Source organism: Chenopodium quinoa, unplaced genomic scaffold, assembly GCF_001683475.1.
Source record: "Chenopodium quinoa cultivar QQ74 unplaced genomic scaffold, ASM168347v1, whole genome shotgun sequence".
Lineage (NCBI taxonomy): Eukaryota > Viridiplantae > Streptophyta > Magnoliopsida > Caryophyllales > Amaranthaceae > Chenopodium > Chenopodium quinoa.
The window spans coordinates 489,096-506,762 of NW_018744874.1; the positions used below are offsets into that span (position 1 = coordinate 489,096).

Genomic DNA, 17,667 nt, shown 5'->3' on the forward strand with positions numbered 1-17,667 from the left:
TCTTCATTGAGTCAACTGCATACACGAGCCATAGCGTACCCGAAGTCAAAATGGAAGATAGATAGTCTTCAAACACAAACAAGTAATGAGCCTATGGCCATTGTTTTCAGCGAAATGAACCTGGAAAGCCTCAGCATCATCAGCAACCTTTACCTGCCAAAATGACAAAACTTTAAAGACAACAAAATGGCCTAGAAGCAATTTGTATTGAGGAAATAGGCATATCCTCAATACAAATTTATTAGCAGGCTAATCCCCTAATGTTGGCATTTAGCTCCTTTCTTTCAAGTTACAGTGTAATCAAGTATTGTAATATTGTACTGTATATCTTAATGTAGTACTACCTACGTTTTATATCATTTGCAACGATTTGACATAAAATAGAGAGGAAAAATGTCTAATCATTGCAAATAATATGAAACGGTGGTAGTATGATTTTACATTCTTAGGTTGTAGCCACATAAGGAGGGTCTCCTAATGAATTATTATCATTTTAACCATAACAATCAATCTGGTCGACTGGTCCTAATGCTCACATTCTTAGGTTGTAACTTGTAACCACATAAGGAGGCTAATCGAGTTGTTAGCTGATATAGTAAAATGTGAGCATTAGGACCAGATTAATTGTTCAACTTATTCTCTGCTCAGGGTCAGACCATTTAGATTAAAACATGGTAACATATGAAGCAATTATTACTCGCAATTAGCATAAACTGTGGTTCTCAGAAAACACAGGAAAACCATCAAAATAGAAGCCAGAACGGCGTCAAGTAATCCACCAGACAGGATCTGGAATAAACTTCATTCTGGGGATTTTTTTCTTTTAATGAAGCAATTGTTCTCAATCATCAGAGTAAGAATTACCCGCTCTTTTTTTTTTTTTTGGAAGCCTTTCTTTCCCCTCACTATTCCTACTCTTCGTCTTCTTCTTCAGTGGAATTCACCCGAATGATGTAGACCTAAGAAAATAAGTGAAGTTACTAGTGTTACGATAAATATTTTAACAATCAAAGCAAAACTGGTTCATTATTATGTAGTTCTGTAGGTAGAAAGACCAAACATGGGCTTAAAAACCTCAAGAAATAGACAATCAAACCGAGCTTATCCATAGAGCAAATAGATGAAACTTCTCAAAGCTTATGAAAATACTGATCATCATCTATATCTTAACTTCTATACTAATTTGATTTGGTAAATGTACTTAAATGGTATACGAAGTAGTATACTACATCTGTATGAAAATGTTTACTTGGTTACAACATGATTCAGGTGTTATGTTAGGCAGTGAAATTCAGACTGTAGTGCAGTAGTAGTAAGAAGAGCAGAAAGAAACTGAGGTTACCTTAAAGGTAGTTGGTTCAATGAGCTGGAAAACAAGGGCATCTCCATCAACCAATTCATGATCAATAGAAAATCCTCTCCATCCACCACTAAGTCCATTCTTTCTAGCAAGGTACTTGGCCTTCCATTCATCACCATCTTCATCAACTAAAGTGACCATCTCGTCCTCGTCTGGAAGGTGGACCTTGCAAAATGGGATAGGAAAACTCTGTATGGCAACAGAGATTTACTTAAGTATGTGAGATTTCTCAAGATTTCTTCTTGAACTGAAGTTGTTCAAGGGCATAGGAAAGTTGCCTATTTTAGTAGCTATTTTTCTGAATCAAAAAAGTGCTTGTTTTTCACATTTTTCTTAAGCTAAACGTGACATTCAAAATTTAGCTAAAAAAATTAGACCTTAGTGTACAAGTGACAATCTTACAACTAAAAATTCGAGCAAAAAGTAGATAACTTTATTACTTTATCATCAAAAAACATATCCAATGCAACCGTTGTACATTCTATGTGGCATAACATTAACATTTCAACCCGTGTAAATTTAGACTTTTCTTCCTAAATTCCAATTCCTCAAAAACCCTAGTAATTTTTTTAGAGGTGGTGAACCAATAATTTAACAATACAGAAAAAAGGGTTTTAAAACTGACCAACCAAAACCCTCCAGTAACATGAGATTGAAGCATTGGTTTGATAAAGGCAGGAAATGCCGAGCCTAATTGTTGTTCAAGTTCTTCAGCTCTCTCAATAGCATAAACCCTATCCTTATCCGAGGCATAAACTCGATTCAGAATATCCCTTCTTTTGTACTTGTATATCCTAGCAGCAATTTAACATCCATCAAATCCATCAAAAAATAGAAAAAACTAGTTTAGTTCATTAAAGTGCTAGATGATACACGACAATTAATATATTAATATCAAATCTCGTCTATATCATTTGCTCTTTGTGGCTTTCTCTATGCCAAAATAAAAACCCGAAAAGTGGAGAAAGTAGAGATGAACTAAACTCACCTTCTACCTTCCGACATAGGCTCCATTGCATACTGTAAAGACCAAAACAATTAAAATAAAAGAATGAAAATGGGTTTTTAGAAATAAATCAAAGGGTATTATAAATTGTACATTGTAAACATATTGAAAATTAAACCTCTTTGTAATTTGGAGGAGGTTTATCAGCCGTTCGAGACGAACGACGAACAGACGAGACACCGAAATCGGTTGATCTTGCCTTCACTTTCTTAGCCTGAATCATAGAGTAATTACATGAGAATTGAAAAATGAAATACTAAAAAAAAGGTATGAACTTTATTAATTACTAAATGATTTAATTAATATTACAGGGGAAGAATGATGGGTTTTTCTGGGAGAAGGTTTGAGAGCTTGAGCAAGTTTATGGAGATTAAGTTGCTCCATTCTCTTCTTGTTTTCCTCCAATCTCTGCTTCCTTTTGTCCTCATAGCTTGCTGTTGTTGTCACCATTTTCAATCCGAACCCGAAACCGAAACCGAAAGAGAAAGGGAAAGGCCTTTCTGATTGATAAGTTCTTCCTTCAGAAATTGATGGAACTTTTGGAGTGACTTTCTAATTCTCAAATTGTGACAATTTCTGTATTTAATTGGAGTAAACTTTCTATTTTAAGGCATTTTGTGTCTTTTTGAGCGCCTCTTTCTTACATTTTTTGAATTTGAATCTTCCTTTTTTCTGTATTATTTTATTATGGTGTTTGGATAAAAAGTAGGCTTATTAGCCATTTGGCTTGTGGGTTATATGGTCCATTTAGGCTTATTAGCAATTTTGGCTCACATTTAGTCACAAGTTTCCTAAGTCGGTCTTCAAGAAATTATCACCCCTTTTGCCCAAGTTTCCATGGCGGTAAACCGGTAGTCGTCGTTTTTTCATAGGATAAAAACATGAATCTGATACGAAGGGGAAAAAAGAATTATTACAAACGCTTAGGGTTTAAAGGCATAACGTCGCTGAATTCGGTTCTTTTGTTCAATATGAAAAGACCCAAACCATGCAATTAATTCTCTTATGGAACATAAATACGCTCGTAGTAGAGTACAAATGAGTTCGATTAAGAGTGTGTGAATGTGTGATAGGAAAACTGTTAGGCTATGGAAGAAAAATTAATCATCCTTTACATGAAATTTTCTCAAAGTGGCTTTATTATTTAGTTATTTGTTGGTTTGTTCTTTTAACAAAAAAACTTTTACTTTGAATAAGTAACATTTTATATTTTTATGAGTTATAACATCTTTAACTCCATCATGCATTCATCAATAATAAAAATCGAAATTTAAAAAAAATATATATATAAATCAAAAACACCAAGTTTACAATGATTGTTTGATTGAAGCGCCGGTTGGACAAAATGAGAGAGACATACTTGGTGTAATCCAACTTCCAACCCAAGTTCAAACCAGTTAACTATCCAGATTTGGCACCTCTAAATAGCATTGGCATTGCGCGGTTGCACATATAAATGCAATCGTACACAGATCAAAAGCCCCTCACTGATATAGCTTACATTCCACTTAGCAGTCCAATTCCAGGACATATTCTCAATCATCTAAACACAAATGTGTAAATTGGCACATTTCAAATGTCAAATAAATAGAGCTGCATCAATAATCAAGTTATCAAAAGGAACCCAAAAACTTTCATGACAAAAATGTTCTTTATTAATAGTTTTTCCCTCTGCACGTGTAACAACGAAGCGAGGTGAACTGTGTAGCTGTACAATAATTGAGACTCACATCAACATCTGGAATACTCTAAACACTGTGTTCATATAGACTAATCAAGAAAATTGCTATTCTATGATCAACTATCATGGGATTTGTACTTTGTAGCTATAAAAATAATTTAATCCCAAACGAAAAATCAAGGCATAAGAACTAGTTGCGATCTTGTCAACTGCTTCCAGTCTATTTTGAACTCCATGAACACCAGCAATACCTTAAAGCACTTTCTTCACTTGTAAGAAGTCAGGCTTTAGCTTCTTTGCAGCTTCAACATCTTCCGGAGATGCCACTGCAACCACAACTCCTTTATCTTTGACTACATCAACTGCATCTGCAAATTCCTTGAAGTCCTTTACACTGCACAACATAAATAACTTTCATAAGATTCCACCATCACTGTAGAGATTAGGACCTACCCCATCAACTGCAACGAAAAGAGTTCAGGGAAAGTCTAGCACAACTAAATAGTATTTGCGTCAATGTGATTATTTCTACAGCAAAGTGATTGAAAAAGCTTTTCTGCTGGTTTTGATACTCAAGGGTAGCGCCATATGCATCTTGAACCCCATTCTGCAATCCGCAGTAGATGAAAGCAGTCTTCTACTAATTAAAATTTGTATAGAATGTTAGTAGCATATCCAATATTACCTCGTTGAAAGTATCTCCTCACGTCTTTTTTCTCGTTCTTCTTCTGTGACTCCCAACAAGTGCCGTAACATACTGGAAAAGTAATTGGAAACTAATCAGTATTGATTACTGAATCCCTTTTAATAAGCATCTCACAAAAAACAAGCCATACCTAAAATTATTTTTCTCAAAGTCTACCAGAATTACAACTTACCAAACAAAAAACTAATATTTGACTTCATACTCTTCAAGTGACAAATTAAGCAGTGACAACAAGTAAAACTATCCCCAAACTGCCCCATAATCGGCATAGATGCCACAATAAATTTTAAGGAGCCATAAAAACCAGAAGAAGAAAGAAAAAAGTAAATAAATGAAGAAGATATGGAGCCAGTAGTTTAGAGTATATTTGTATTCCTCAAGAATACATCTGTGTGTTCCAACTGGATAACTTCTGTTTCCTTTTATCCCCCTCTTTTCATGTTCAAAACAAGAATATTAGTTTTTTGGAGCAAGGAGCTTCTAAGAGGCATTTAACTTCGAACTGACTTATCTAGACTTCAAGCGCAGCCATGGTACTGGCAACTGGCCTCCTCATTTTACAGTTAAATATACGTCAAAAAAAAAAAGAGCATGCAAACTCATCTCGATAAACAAGGAACCATCTACCTCTCCATAACAAGAATTGCACATTACCTGCTATAACCTTTGGCATCAGGTAGTTGATATGAGTCAACATCACCAATGGTCCCAATAATTGCCTTGGCGAGAGCTTCATTATCTAATTCCAACCCACGGAGGAAATCACCCGTTCCATCATAAACTTCAAGTGTTTTTAACAAATTTGGATCTCGATAGGACAAATATGTGAAAACCCCTGGAAACATGACAGATGTAAGAAGTGAAAACAGCAAGAACTTACAACTTATAGATATTACTCAAGCTCACAGGATATACTAGTCACCTGAATGAGTATCAAAGTCACAAAAGCCTCCATAAGCACCGCCACTCACTCGTACACGGTCCCACAGCCATGTATTACTGATATATTTCGAAATGACATAGGCACTTCCATTGAGCTTATAACCATCTCCATATACATTCGCAGCTTTTCCAACATAATTGACCTAGGGAGGATCAAAAGGAATCATTCATCACTTGCAATAAAACATAAAACCAAAAATATATGTACTAGCACATAAATGATGGGTTAAAAATAAAATAAAAAATAAAAACAATGGAAATTACTTGAGTGGGTATCACAATGGCTTCATTATGAGAAGAGAGTTGAGTATTCCACTTATTTGGTTCACAGGAGAAGTCTGGAAGTGAGTCGAGAAATTTGCCAATATACTTTTCTGAGTTTGTAATATTTTTCCCATCAGCAGTCAAATTGACCAAGCAATGCTTCTTTGTAAGTAAAGTTTTGCGAATCTCTTCCAGAGAGAGAGAAATTCCTTCCCAATCCTTATTAACTTTCTCTTCCAGGCCTCTCAGGAACTCAAGGTAACTAGAGGCACACCACAAAAAGATTACTTTCATATCAAAACATAAATTTGTTGTAAGCTGCAATCCAATTTACAGTATTAATTTTGCAGAGGAGGATAAAATGTACAGTTGAATAATTACAATACTGATGTGAAAGAAGGCATGGTCTCACCTGACACCACCCATTTGCTCAGAAATCCAACCAGCGGCATTCAACTTTGCATCTATCCTTGCAGCTGCGATCCCATGACCACTGCCACTCAGTCGATTCTGAAGACAAGTTTTTCGGCTATGGTATAAGTACAAAAGCTATTGCTTCATGACCAGTTTATCAACAAAGTCTTAAAAATGAATTGCAGTAATAGATACCTCCATTCTTGCTTTACTCTGAGAAACAAATTGCTTGAAGCGCTGTTGATCATTGAACTGAACCTCCTGAAGGACAAGATTCATCTAGAATATACAAGAAACCAAATTAGTAAAAGTTTGGAACAAAGGCAACAGTTGGCTTGCATTGGCAAAGGAGAAGTTAATGTTGTGGTGTATTTTTTTCATGGAGATTCAGTGGCGTTTGTGGTTAGAAGGGAATGCACATGTTTTTCTCAATAACTGAATAACCACCTGAGTATACTATACATTAGCGCTGACCTTACATTTTTACTAATATATAAAAATTAAATATTGTTTGTAATCCTTCATTCTTTAGAATATTGCAACATGGGGGGGGGGGGGGGGGGATTACATTTCCTAAAGCAAAATTTAATTAAAACTCTATCGTTAATTACATGACAATTACCATAATAAATTGATGACATTGTGATAGTATATATCAAGATGAGTCTAACAAGACCCACTTGACTATGCTTTTCCTTAAGTATGAGACACAATATGTAGATACAATTACAGAGTAGTATGTGAATAGTCAAAAGTGCAAACATTGTCAATCAATCAAAGCCTTAATCTCATAAGTGGGGTCGGCTTAGTCAAACGACAACAACAAAGCCTTAGTCCCAAAATAATTTGGGACTGGTTAACATGAATCATCATAAGGAACCGTACGATATAAAGAAAGGGACATAATAAGAAAATCAGTTAAAAGAGTTTGAAAAGATGAGAAAAGTGAGAAAAATGAAGGGAATGTTGATAGAGAACCAAGAATAGAATTCAAGAAAGTTTTAAAAGAGTGGTTAAAAAGTTTGGTAAAGGAAATCAGTATTCAGTACAGTTCATGAAACACTAAAGGGATCAAACCAAAAAAAAAAAAAGTAAGATAAATTTAAAATATATATATGTAATCATAACACATAATTGACGTGAATTTTCTCCCTCCACACCACCCTATCCAACACCATATTTTCCTCTATCCCCAAAGCACTCATGTCACTCTCAGTCACCCTCTTCCAAGTTTTCTTCTTCCCCTACCTCTCGCAATCCCAATACTTTGCAATTCTTCAAGCCTCCTTACCGGAGCGTCACTTGGTCTCCTTACATGGCCAATTTTTTAAAATATATATTTTTTCAAATGCCAATTTTTTGATAAGTTTTACTGATTTAAAAGTACATATTTGATCAGTCAAACTTATGCATTGGCAAGCATGACAGTCACACTGTTGCAAACATTCAAAAAGAGGGAGTGTTTAACAGTCAGTGAATATTAAAGAAACTGGGATACTTTGTAATTTATGGAGCTAATTTAAGGATTTGCCCCTCCAGTTCTGGGTTCTGGGTGACTAGGGTTCATAAAAGTGTAGCGTACCAGATTAAAAAGGTCTTCAGCGCGTTCAGCCATTGCTTTCCCTCTGACAATCAGCTTAGCACATGGGTCCTTACTATCCCTTACAGATGATGAAAAAGGGTAAACAGATATTCCTCCAGTTCTCCTTCCAATTAACTGATTAAGTTGCACAAAATCCATGTCTTTGGTACCCATCTCCAACAACGATTGACTGCATAGAGTTTGGAAAGAATTAAAGCTCGGAACCAAAGAAAAAAAAATCATGTGCAAATGGAATGCATCATTAATTAAAATTTAAGTTGAACAAAGAATTCAAAAAGAAGAGACAGCAAACAAGTTCACCATGATTAACAAGTTTTCACTATGTAAGCAATCTTACCAAAATAAAGGTATATATTGGAGAAGCTCATGTTTCAGGGTACTCATATCAAATACAACTTCACTGTAAATGACATCGTTTGTGAATAAGTCATGCTGCAGAACCGTCACACCATTGATATTCCCAATCTGCAAGAGAAAACACTTAGAAAAGATTTTCAAATAAAACAATTGACAGAAAATTACCCCCCCCCCCAGACACACTATAAATGAAAAAAGGGAGTCCAACCTCAGTGGGGATATGAATGGGTTTTTTCGGGATGTCATGCAAAGATAGACATGGAACACTCCGCAAAGCTTCAGGTGGATCTGGAGTTTCCTGCTTTAAGCGCAACTCTTGAGTAGCACGAACCAATTCTGCTAGATCTTCCTCTGTCATACTTGCCTTGAGCTTCTCCAAAGATTCTTGTTCAACAGCCTCATCATGAGCAGCCTTCTCTGGATCAGGCTGGCAGCAACAGTGTTAGAATCATATGAAAGCTGATAGAGCAACCTGTTTATGATTTATTGATTTGTGTTATAAATTCAGAATAAAGGAGATGTAAATTGCAATACTCACCTGCATTTCAACTGTTACACGGTGAGGGTTTTTCAGAATATACTTTTCAATTAAGGGAGAGAATACAGCTTTAGAGCCTTCTGCTGCTACTCTTTCCTTAAGCTTCATCAGTGGTTTCTCCCACCTCAATGGCTCAAAGGGATCCATATCATAAATCCATTTTCCCTACACCAACCAAAAAAATGGAAGTTATAATAGTGAGTCATAAATATTAACAAACAATTTATTTTCAGACGGTTAGGGGCAGTCATAATTTAAAAAATTTCAGAATAGAGACATATGTCTTACAATAGACCGAAGCATTAAGGATAGTCCACGTGGGAAGGAGCCAGTGTTATTTTCCCTTAGAGAGAACTCAATAGTATTCATGGACGCCTCTATAGCATCTGAATTGAAACCTTCTTCCACCAGATTTTTAAGAGTTGTTACCACTAGTTCTTCTACTTTTTGAATGTCCTCCTCTTGAACACCCTTCAATCCAATACTAAACTGAGGCTGCAAAAGATCATCATCAATGCCACCTCCAATGATAGCTTCTCCAAGGCCACTCTCCAGCAAGATTTTCCTTAAAGGAGAGGCTGGTGTTCCCAACAAAAGGTGATCCAAAAACGCAATTGCAAGCTCGGTCTCCAAATCTAGAGGCTTTTCAGACAGCAACCAATTAAGACAAACCATGTGCTTTTTCTTCAAATCCTCACCATCACCAGCAGGATATTTCTCTGTAATCCTGACAGGTTCTGAGAATAGTTTTTGCGGTTGAATTTGTGAGTCATTGGGAGCTGAGCTCTCATCAAACTTATCTAGATATTCTGCAATGAACATTCACCAGACGAATGTCAGATAAACAAATTAAGTGGAACTGATGGACAAAGGGCTCCATCAGAAATAAAGCTCAACACTGACTGCAATGACATACCACTCAAGAGGCGAAGACGCTCATTTGGATCATCATCTCCATAAAACCATATCCTTGCATTGCTAGGGTGGTAAAATCTTTGGTGAAATTCCTGTTCATATGTATCACATTAGCAAAATGCATCAAATTAAGCTCATGACAGGGCTGCTCTGAAAAGAACCAGCAAAACATTTGAATGTCACATACCTTAAATTTCTCAAACGTGAGCTTGGGAATAACATTTGGGTCCCCACCACTATCTACACCATAGGTGTTGTCTGGAAAGAGTGCCTAAAAGTCATTGACACCAAATAAGCATTCTTTGACAAAGATGTCTTTTTAAAGCAATAATAATATACTTTAGGCATTGCTATACAACAACCAGTCCTTAAAATCCGCATCAACAAAAGAAAATTTTCCCAAAATATTACTTAAACAATACCGAAGAGAAAGCATGGTATAGAAGTTAGGGGCAAACCAAAAATGAACCTGGGCAAAATATGGGAACAGAGGAAGTACAATGTTTTATAATTAGCTTTTCAAAGTATCAATATAATCCTTTGTCCCTATATGTATTTCACACTAGCTTTGTAAAGATATCACAAATTATATTTCACAATTCTCTTTTGGGTTCATAAACATCTAGTCTGTTCCTCAAATACCCTTACAACCACAAATATCAATGAATGATTACCTTTCTTTCCCTAAGAATGTCACTAGTTTCAGTATCTTTCTTTCAATTTTTGTTTTTTCAAATGCCAGACCACACCTTTAAAACTTATTATGTGTGTTTATCCTATAGTAAAAACAATAATGGGTAGGGGGTGAAACTAAACAGCGATTGTCATTAGTACAATAGCATAACAAAAAAAATGAACAAGAAAAGTCACTTATTGTTGAATCACTTTATATATATATTACGTAGTAGAACATATTAAATGGGTCAATAGCTCAGCACAACTAACATAATTATTAAGCGAAAAAAAAAGGAAATTTTAGATTTTAACACCAGAAGCAAACCCGAAAATTGTTTTAACACCCCAAAAAAAAAAATTAACACCAAATTTTTTTTCTGAAATATGATTTTACCACCACTTAAGGTCTGTTATGATTGACTGAAATGGCTGAGAGAAGGAAATTTTTATGACTGAACTAGCTGAACTAAATATTTTATGAGAGAAGGAAATTAAGAACCGAAGTGAACCGAAAATAATCTAAAGAGAACACGCCCTAACATATTTTGTCCAAGAATCCGTTAAGTGGGGTCCACACTGCCACGTGTCGCTTTTTGTTTGGTAAAAAAACAAAAAACAAAAACAAAAACAAAAAAAAAACTTAACAATCCTACAGCCACCCAACAACCCCACCACCACATCCCCACCCCACACTCGTAGCTTCAACCAGTCGGCACCGAAACCCACCCACCTCCTCTGCCCCGACAAGCGAAACCCGTCCCCTTCCAACCCCCCCCGACACTAGAGCCCATCCCCCTCCCATTCCGCACCCATAAACCGTCCTAACCGAAACCCTAAATTCTAAAATGGCCACGAAAACGGCTAGTTATGACCAAAATCGGCCGGTTTAGTCCACTCAACCCCAAAACCGGCCAATTTCGGCCATAACTGGCCTTTTAGGATTTAGGGTTTCGGTGGGGCTGGGTTAGGTCGGGGGAGAGGTGTGTCGGTGATGAGGTGCGGGTCGGCGGTTGTGCTGGGTGAGGGCGGAGAACAGGGAGGCGGTGGTGGCGCGGGGTGGCTGGCCGCTGGGTAGTGTTAGGCTTTTTTTTTTTTACCAAACAAAAAAGCGACATGTGGCAGTATAGACCCTACTTAACAAATGCTTGGACGGAATTTGTTAAGTGGTTGTAAAATCAAATTTTTGAAATTTTATTGGTGTTAAATTTTTTTTTTTTTTTTTTTTTTTTTTTGGTGTTAAAAACCATTATCGAGGGGGGAGGGTTTTTTTTTCTGGTGTTAAAAATCTAAAATTTATGGAAAAAAAAAAAAAAAAAAAACAAGTTAGAGTCAAGCATTCTATCTTGTTTAATTAATGGGCATCTTAGAGTCAAAATATAATGCAGACAATACCAAATCTTATTTGGCATGGACGCATAGAAGCAAAACAGTTCACCAAGTGAAGTCAATATTACTACTCATAATTCATAAGACACCTCAAAAATCAAGGAAACCAACTTTTTCTTTTGTAATAACAAGGTAGCTAAATGTAATTGGGGAAAGTAAAATCGGTGAAAGACATGCCTGTTGAGCAGTGCGACCTAAAACATTATCTGGCTGGGAATAAACACCCTTCATCTCATTAAAGACAACACCTGAAACATGCATTTTAAATTAATCAACATAAAGAGAATTAGAAGTCAAAAGGCATTATTCATGACATCACCAACACCATGGCATGGATTATGGATTTTTCATAAAATTATTGGCATCAAAAGTGATATAAACAAATAAACAGCTGAAACCTTTATAAGATATTGGTTCTGAAGGATCATTAAGCTCATAATGCCAGCCTTCTTGTTGGAAAGTCCATTTGTCCTCCACACATTTGGGAAAGAACACCGCATCCAAGTAAACATCTACCAGATTATAGAAGTCCTGTTTAACAAGCAATTCAATATGAATTAAACACATGAGTCTAAGGATGACATCAAAAATAATTTCAGGAAAAGCACAAACCTTGGTATTAGTAGATGCAACAGGATAGCAAGTCCTATCAGGATATGTAAAAGCATTCAAAAAGGTATTCAAGCTCCCTTTCAAAAGTTCAACAAAAGGTTCTTTCAGAGGATACTTTCTGGAACCACACAACACACTATGTTCTAATATGTGAGGAATCCCAGTCGAATCACTCCTGCAATAACAGACAAAAAATTATAAGGAGACTGGGACAAGATAACGGCAATAAGTACCCCAGATTAAGTTGACTTTTATTGCAGCCAAGGGTTGACATTAATACAATAGCATACCCAAGTAGGCTGCAGCAATGAGAGGAAACAATTTCAACAAGGAAAAAAAGTAGAAAGTTTCAAGGACCACTTGAATAATTGACATCATAATTAAGCTAAATAGCACCAGAATACTATCCTTGATAATTGGGCATGAAGCAGCTTAAGTTGATTTTAATTACATTAGTCAGCAACAGGAATCAGCCAAAGCTAACAAGGACATACATTCAAAGCCTAGGGTCCTCTCCTAATTTCCGAGGGATCGTTTTCTAACCTTTATCTGGACTTTCAAATTATGTTAGAATTTAGAAATCCAGAAAATCCCCAACCTTGTACAGGTTTTCCATCTATATTCATCGCGTAATAATCTAGAGTACTTCTTGATAGATTTCAGGTTCCCCACTCAATATTTCGCCATAATCTCTTATTACCATAACAGCAGGGTAGAAGAATACTGTAAACCAATCAAGCTCATATCGAAAAATACAACTCCAGCTTATAAATGCTAAACTTCGCTCCTCAACTCTAGATATAAAATTGCGAGTATAATTCATCATAAAATTCAAATGTTAAAATACGTAGCTAAAATGCGGATGTCAAAAACCTATTAAACATCGAAGTATCAAACACCATTATCTTGACCAGCAATGTAACAGACACAACACAAAGTAGGCCAATAACAATAGTAAATACACAAGCTACGCCCCTAAACATATACTCGGCATTGCATAAAGCTAAATTGATAATTATAAGACAAATATGGAGAAGTTTTCAACTTACGGAGGAGTTCGAAAAACTATTCCAAAAACCTTATTCTCATCATCATTCGAAACCGACATAACCTGAGCACCAGTTTTCTTATGCTTAAACAACACAGCTTTCGATTTACACTCATCGATAAATTGTTCCGCAACCTTCTCAAACCCAAGCTTCTCTGCAAACTCAAAATCATGCTTTCCAGACTCTACACCACCAAAAACAACCACCAATCAATCATTTAATCAATCAATTAGTTACCGAAAACAATTCAATCATTACAAACCTGAAGTAGCGGCGGAGTCGGAAGTCGCGACAGCTGGACGAGAGAGAGTCGAGAAAGTATTGCGACGGCCTCCGGAGAACGGCGACGGCGGCGGAGGGAGAGGAAGAGATAAGGAGGAGATAGGGCGGAGAATGGAGTGGTGGCGGAGGAGAGAGACTGGTTTGGAGGAGTTAGGGTTTTGGCTATGGAAGTTCCGGCGAGTTAGGAGGCGGCGAGTGGAGGCGGTGAAGAGGCGAGTTGGTGTTGAAGAGGAGAGAGAACGGAGTAGCATTGCTCTCTCCATTGGTAAACACTGAGGTTGTGATAATGAATCCACAATTATATGTTTTTATGAAATGAAATGAATTTATTTTAATTTTAATTTTTTTGGGAGGGAGGAGTTTTCTGCAAGAAAACCAGTGAAACAAATTATAGTAGATGATAATGCTATGTACGAGTATATTTTTTTGATTGAATATAAAAGAGTTGTAAATTTGGTGTTTGAGTTTTTTTATTGATGATTTGCTTGGTTTGGAGGTCTGAAGCTGTTTGTGGTGTTGTGGATATTTGGAGACCACGTTTTTTGGCTCCTAATATTTGTGAGAATTTAAGATTTTCTTTTCCCATTTTTTTGCTTTCTTGTTTTTTTTTTTTGTCTTTTCATATTGACGTGTTTGGATTAAAGTAGGGTTACAATGACGATCGTCTTTGAAAATTTTGGTCTTTACAATTGATTACAAAAATTAGTCACAAAATTCATTCATACTAATACAATGTTAAAATACTAATCTACTTCTATTTAAAATAAAGTGCTAAGAATTATGGAGTTACACAACACTATGTTAATTATGCATTTTATAATGAAATTATGATTTGCATGGGGTAAAGGGAGTGAATTTAAGAGAGAGGGATAGGGAAATGAAAGAAATGCCCTTTAATATACGAAGTACAAGTAATGTGTGTTTTTGATAGTGTTCAGACATCCACCTCCTTTTTTCTGCCTTCCGTCCTTCACCATTGCACCACCACTCTCTTCGTTACCTATTCTTATGTTGATGTTATCACCCTTTGTCGTTGTTACCTCCTTGCCCAAACCTTTGTCGGGGCTCCATCCCCGACACCCCCTTATCTTTCTTACTTCTCACTTTGATTCATACCCACTAATAAGATTTTGATTGTCAAATTCGATCAATATATAAAATTTTCATGATTGAATCTCACGGTATAAAGCCACAATTGATGATTTAAAATGGTTATTTCCTATTTTTTTAGTCTTTCTTTTTATTGGATTTCGGACAGTTGTTGGTTTTTTTTATTATTTTTTGTTGGAAGGGGATGGTTTCTCCTTTGGGTGTGGCCGTGTGGATGGGGGAGGTGGTGGAGGTGGTTCAAAGATAAGGTAAATATGCATTGTGAGGGTGTAAGCTTTCGAGTGTTTGGGGGTCTGGCTACATTATGTGAAAATTATCTGGGTGTATGATTTCATGGTGGGTTGAATTGTTATGAGTGGTCGTGTGATGGTGTCCATGAACGTGTAGATGATGCTTGTGTGGTTTTGTGGTGGTTGGTGCTAGCAAGGTAGTGTGTTAGGTGTGGTGATAATGGGTGTTGTATAAAAAAGTGATTAAAATTACCTAAAGACGGAATTGGAAACTATGGTAGAGATTGAGGGATGCGAGAAATAGGAGAGGGAGTGCCTCTACTTGAATGTAGAGTATTTGGTTTGATCTAAATTTATTTTGTTGCACACACCTTTGTTTAAAACATTAGTCTTATTTAGACTTATCCGTAGCTGAAGAGAGGAGAAGATCATACACAAATTATTTTGAATACACATTTCCTAATACCAGGGCAGCCGAGGGGTGGCTTGCCTTTTCTTGATGTTTATATTGGGTTGTGTTTAAACTCTTCACGACATTGGGTTTTTAGAGAAAATAGTTTGATAAATCAATGGAATGTGTATATTGGGTTGTGTTAAAACTTTTCATTTTTCCTACACAACTTTTCAAGTAGTGTACAACTTTTTTCTTAAAAAACATCTATGCAATTATTCAACAGTGCAATATAGCAAAAATATCAACAAACTTAATTAGGAATAAATTGAATATAATTAAAAATATCAACAAACTTAATTAGTAATTTAACATTGGATATGCATATAACAATGGAAAAGTTTTCCGAATCATTTACTATTTTGCAAATGTATACTCTCACCAACCTTGTAATTGCTCTACATATATTATACGGGATTAACTATATGAAACTATAAAGGAGAAACGATTACACCTAGTTTGCATAAAACATTAACACTTAGACAATCAGAGAAATTACAGTATCAGCTTGCATTTGCAATTTTCTTCCAAAAACGTGGATTTGGTTGTGTAGTAGAAAAAAGCTTTATACAACCCCATTTGTAGCCTATAAACCCTTGTTAATTCCCTTGATTTCCTTCTTGCTTTTTTCCCCTTTTCACCGTAGTCAATTTGGTTTCCTTTCTTCCTAGTACATCTAGTTTCGCAAAATCATCATATTCATTTCATTGGTCTCAATGTCATTAACACAATTATATGTAAGTCTTTAATTTTGACCTTCACAAATAAACAACATTTGCTTGTCTAGTTGATAAAGTTGTCATGCAATTAAACTATAACCTTCATTCACTATCAAACATTATAAATTTCAATATTTCATTTTCCATTTAATATAATTAATTGAGTAAAAAGATCTTTCAAATTAATCAACCTAATAGAGTCATCTTATTAATTTTGATCATGAGAGGTGAATTTTAAATTTACCTATGATATAAATAAATAATATAAAAGAGCATAAATGTAAGGAGAGAGAAAGTTCAACACTCATTATTAAATCCGTAAGCGTGGGATGACATAAATGTAAGAATTAACATATGGGGGTAAGAACGTAAACAAACATTTTGAAGGGCAATTTTGGTCTGTACATTATTCGTAAGCATAATCTCTTACTTTTTATAAGGTGGGGATTTTAATCATTTTGTTGATTGAATTTGAAATGCCGCAAGGGGTGAATTTCCATTATTCGTAGTGCTTTAGCTCATTTTCACCTTCTCGATGCTCAATGTTATTAATGGTCATCGTTAACCATCTCATTAAATACATGCCTTACGCCTCTTCCTCATCTGGTCTCCTAACTTCCTTAAGAAACTTTGGAGTTGTTTGGTTGATAATAGACCTGGCAAACTGGTCATTCGGGTCGGGTCAATTCAGGTTAAGTCAAGTTCGGGTCAGCAGATGTTCAGGTCGGGTCGATTTGAGTTTCTGGTCAGCACTTTGGGTCGTGTCTGTTCGGGTTGGGTTAATTCGGGTCGGTCAATTTTTAGGATTAATTTTCAGGTCAATTTTGGGTGGGGTCAATTTCGGGTCGAGTTAATTCAGGTTGGGTCTATTCGGGTCAAGTTGGTGTCGGGTCACCAAAATAAATTCACTTAAAAAATAGTTGGAAAAATAAAGTAAAGTTAAAAAATATAAAAATAAAAATAAAATTGTGAGTACCTATTACTTAGGGAAGAAAGAAGCCCTAAACTAAGTAATTCACCATTTCACCCTATTCATTGTAGGATTTGAGTCAATTTGGGTCGGGTTGATTCGGGCCAATTAATTCAGGTTAAAATCGGGTCGGGTCATTTCGGGTCGGGTTAATTCGGGTCAACTCCATTTCGGGTCAGGTTAGTTTGGGTTTAGGTCACTTCCGGGTCAATGGTTTCGGGTCAACTTTCGGGTTATGGGTCGGGTCAATCGGGTCGGATTAGGATTGCCAGGTCTAGTTGATAACATAAAATGAGGGAAAAGAGTTGTTTGGTTGACACAAAAAAGCAAAAATGTGAAAAGAAGAAATTCATGCGACAAAAAAAGGGAAGTAAATTACCTAACCTCGTAGGTCAAT

General features: G+C 36.0%; 2 protein-coding genes across 3 annotated transcripts; both read right to left on the minus strand.

Moving 5' to 3' along the window:
- Window positions 1-35: 35 nt before the first annotated feature.
- LOC110704964 (B3 domain-containing protein At3g19184-like) lies at window positions 36-3,089 on the minus strand. Of its 2 annotated transcripts, XM_021882773.1 has the most exons (7): window positions 2,676-3,089; window positions 2,485-2,580; window positions 2,349-2,380; window positions 1,986-2,154; window positions 1,343-1,549; window positions 865-959; window positions 36-153 (listed from the first exon to the last, which is right to left on the minus strand). In XM_021882773.1, exons 1-6 carry the CDS (start codon window positions 2,814-2,816, stop codon window positions 912-914), a joined length of 693 nt encoding a protein of 230 aa, XP_021738465.1. In that variant the 5' UTR covers window positions 2,817-3,089; the 3' UTR covers window positions 36-153; window positions 865-911. The 2 variants fall into 2 exon arrangements, with proteins under 2 accessions (XP_021738465.1, XP_021738464.1); XM_021882772.1 differs by lacking the exon at window positions 36-153 and having other exon boundaries at window positions 161-959.
- A 909-nt stretch (window positions 3,090-3,998) lies between these two features.
- LOC110704966 (presequence protease 1, chloroplastic/mitochondrial-like) lies at window positions 3,999-14,468 on the minus strand. The gene is made up of 19 exons (XM_021882774.1): window positions 13,771-14,468; window positions 13,509-13,692; window positions 12,460-12,634; window positions 12,246-12,378; window positions 12,025-12,095; window positions 9,974-10,057; window positions 9,788-9,878; window positions 9,160-9,680; window positions 8,872-9,036; window positions 8,542-8,760; window positions 8,314-8,441; window positions 7,956-8,145; window positions 6,569-6,652; window positions 6,372-6,469; window positions 5,960-6,221; window positions 5,676-5,838; window positions 5,408-5,588; window positions 4,733-4,804; window positions 3,999-4,441 (listed from the first exon to the last, which is right to left on the minus strand). Exons 1-19 carry the CDS (start codon window positions 14,051-14,053, stop codon window positions 4,300-4,302), a joined length of 3,246 nt encoding a protein of 1,081 aa, XP_021738466.1. The 5' UTR covers window positions 14,054-14,468; the 3' UTR covers window positions 3,999-4,299.
- Between the last annotated feature and the right edge of the window lie 3,199 nt (window positions 14,469-17,667).

What these genes read in the sequence shown, in the direction of transcription:
- LOC110704964 (XM_021882773.1), bottom strand. Translation starts at nt 2,816, where the DNA reads ATGGTGACAACAACAGCAAGCTATGAGGACAAAAGGAAGCAGAGATTG. An exon ending in AAACCCATCATTCTTCCCCT is followed by an intron (nt 2,581 to 2,675) that starts GTAATATTAATT and finishes TCTATGATTCAG; the next exon opens with GCTAAGAAAGTGAAGGCAAG. An exon ending in TTACTGGAGGGTTTTGGTTG is followed by an intron (nt 1,550 to 1,985) that starts GTCAGTTTTAAA and finishes GTTGCCATACAG; the next exon opens with AGTTTTCCTATCCCATTTTG.
- LOC110704966 (XM_021882774.1), bottom strand. Translation starts at nt 14,053, where the DNA reads ATGGAGAGAGCAATGCTACTCCGTTCTCTCTCCTCTTCAACACCAACT. An exon ending in TTGCATCTACTAATACCAAG is followed by an intron (nt 12,379 to 12,459) that starts GTTTGTGCTTTT and finishes CTTGTTAAACAG; the next exon opens with GACTTCTATAATCTGGTAGA. An exon ending in GCGTCTTCGCCTCTTGAGTG is followed by an intron (nt 9,681 to 9,787) that starts GTATGTCATTGC and finishes TGTTCATTGCAG; the next exon opens with AATATCTAGATAAGTTTGAT.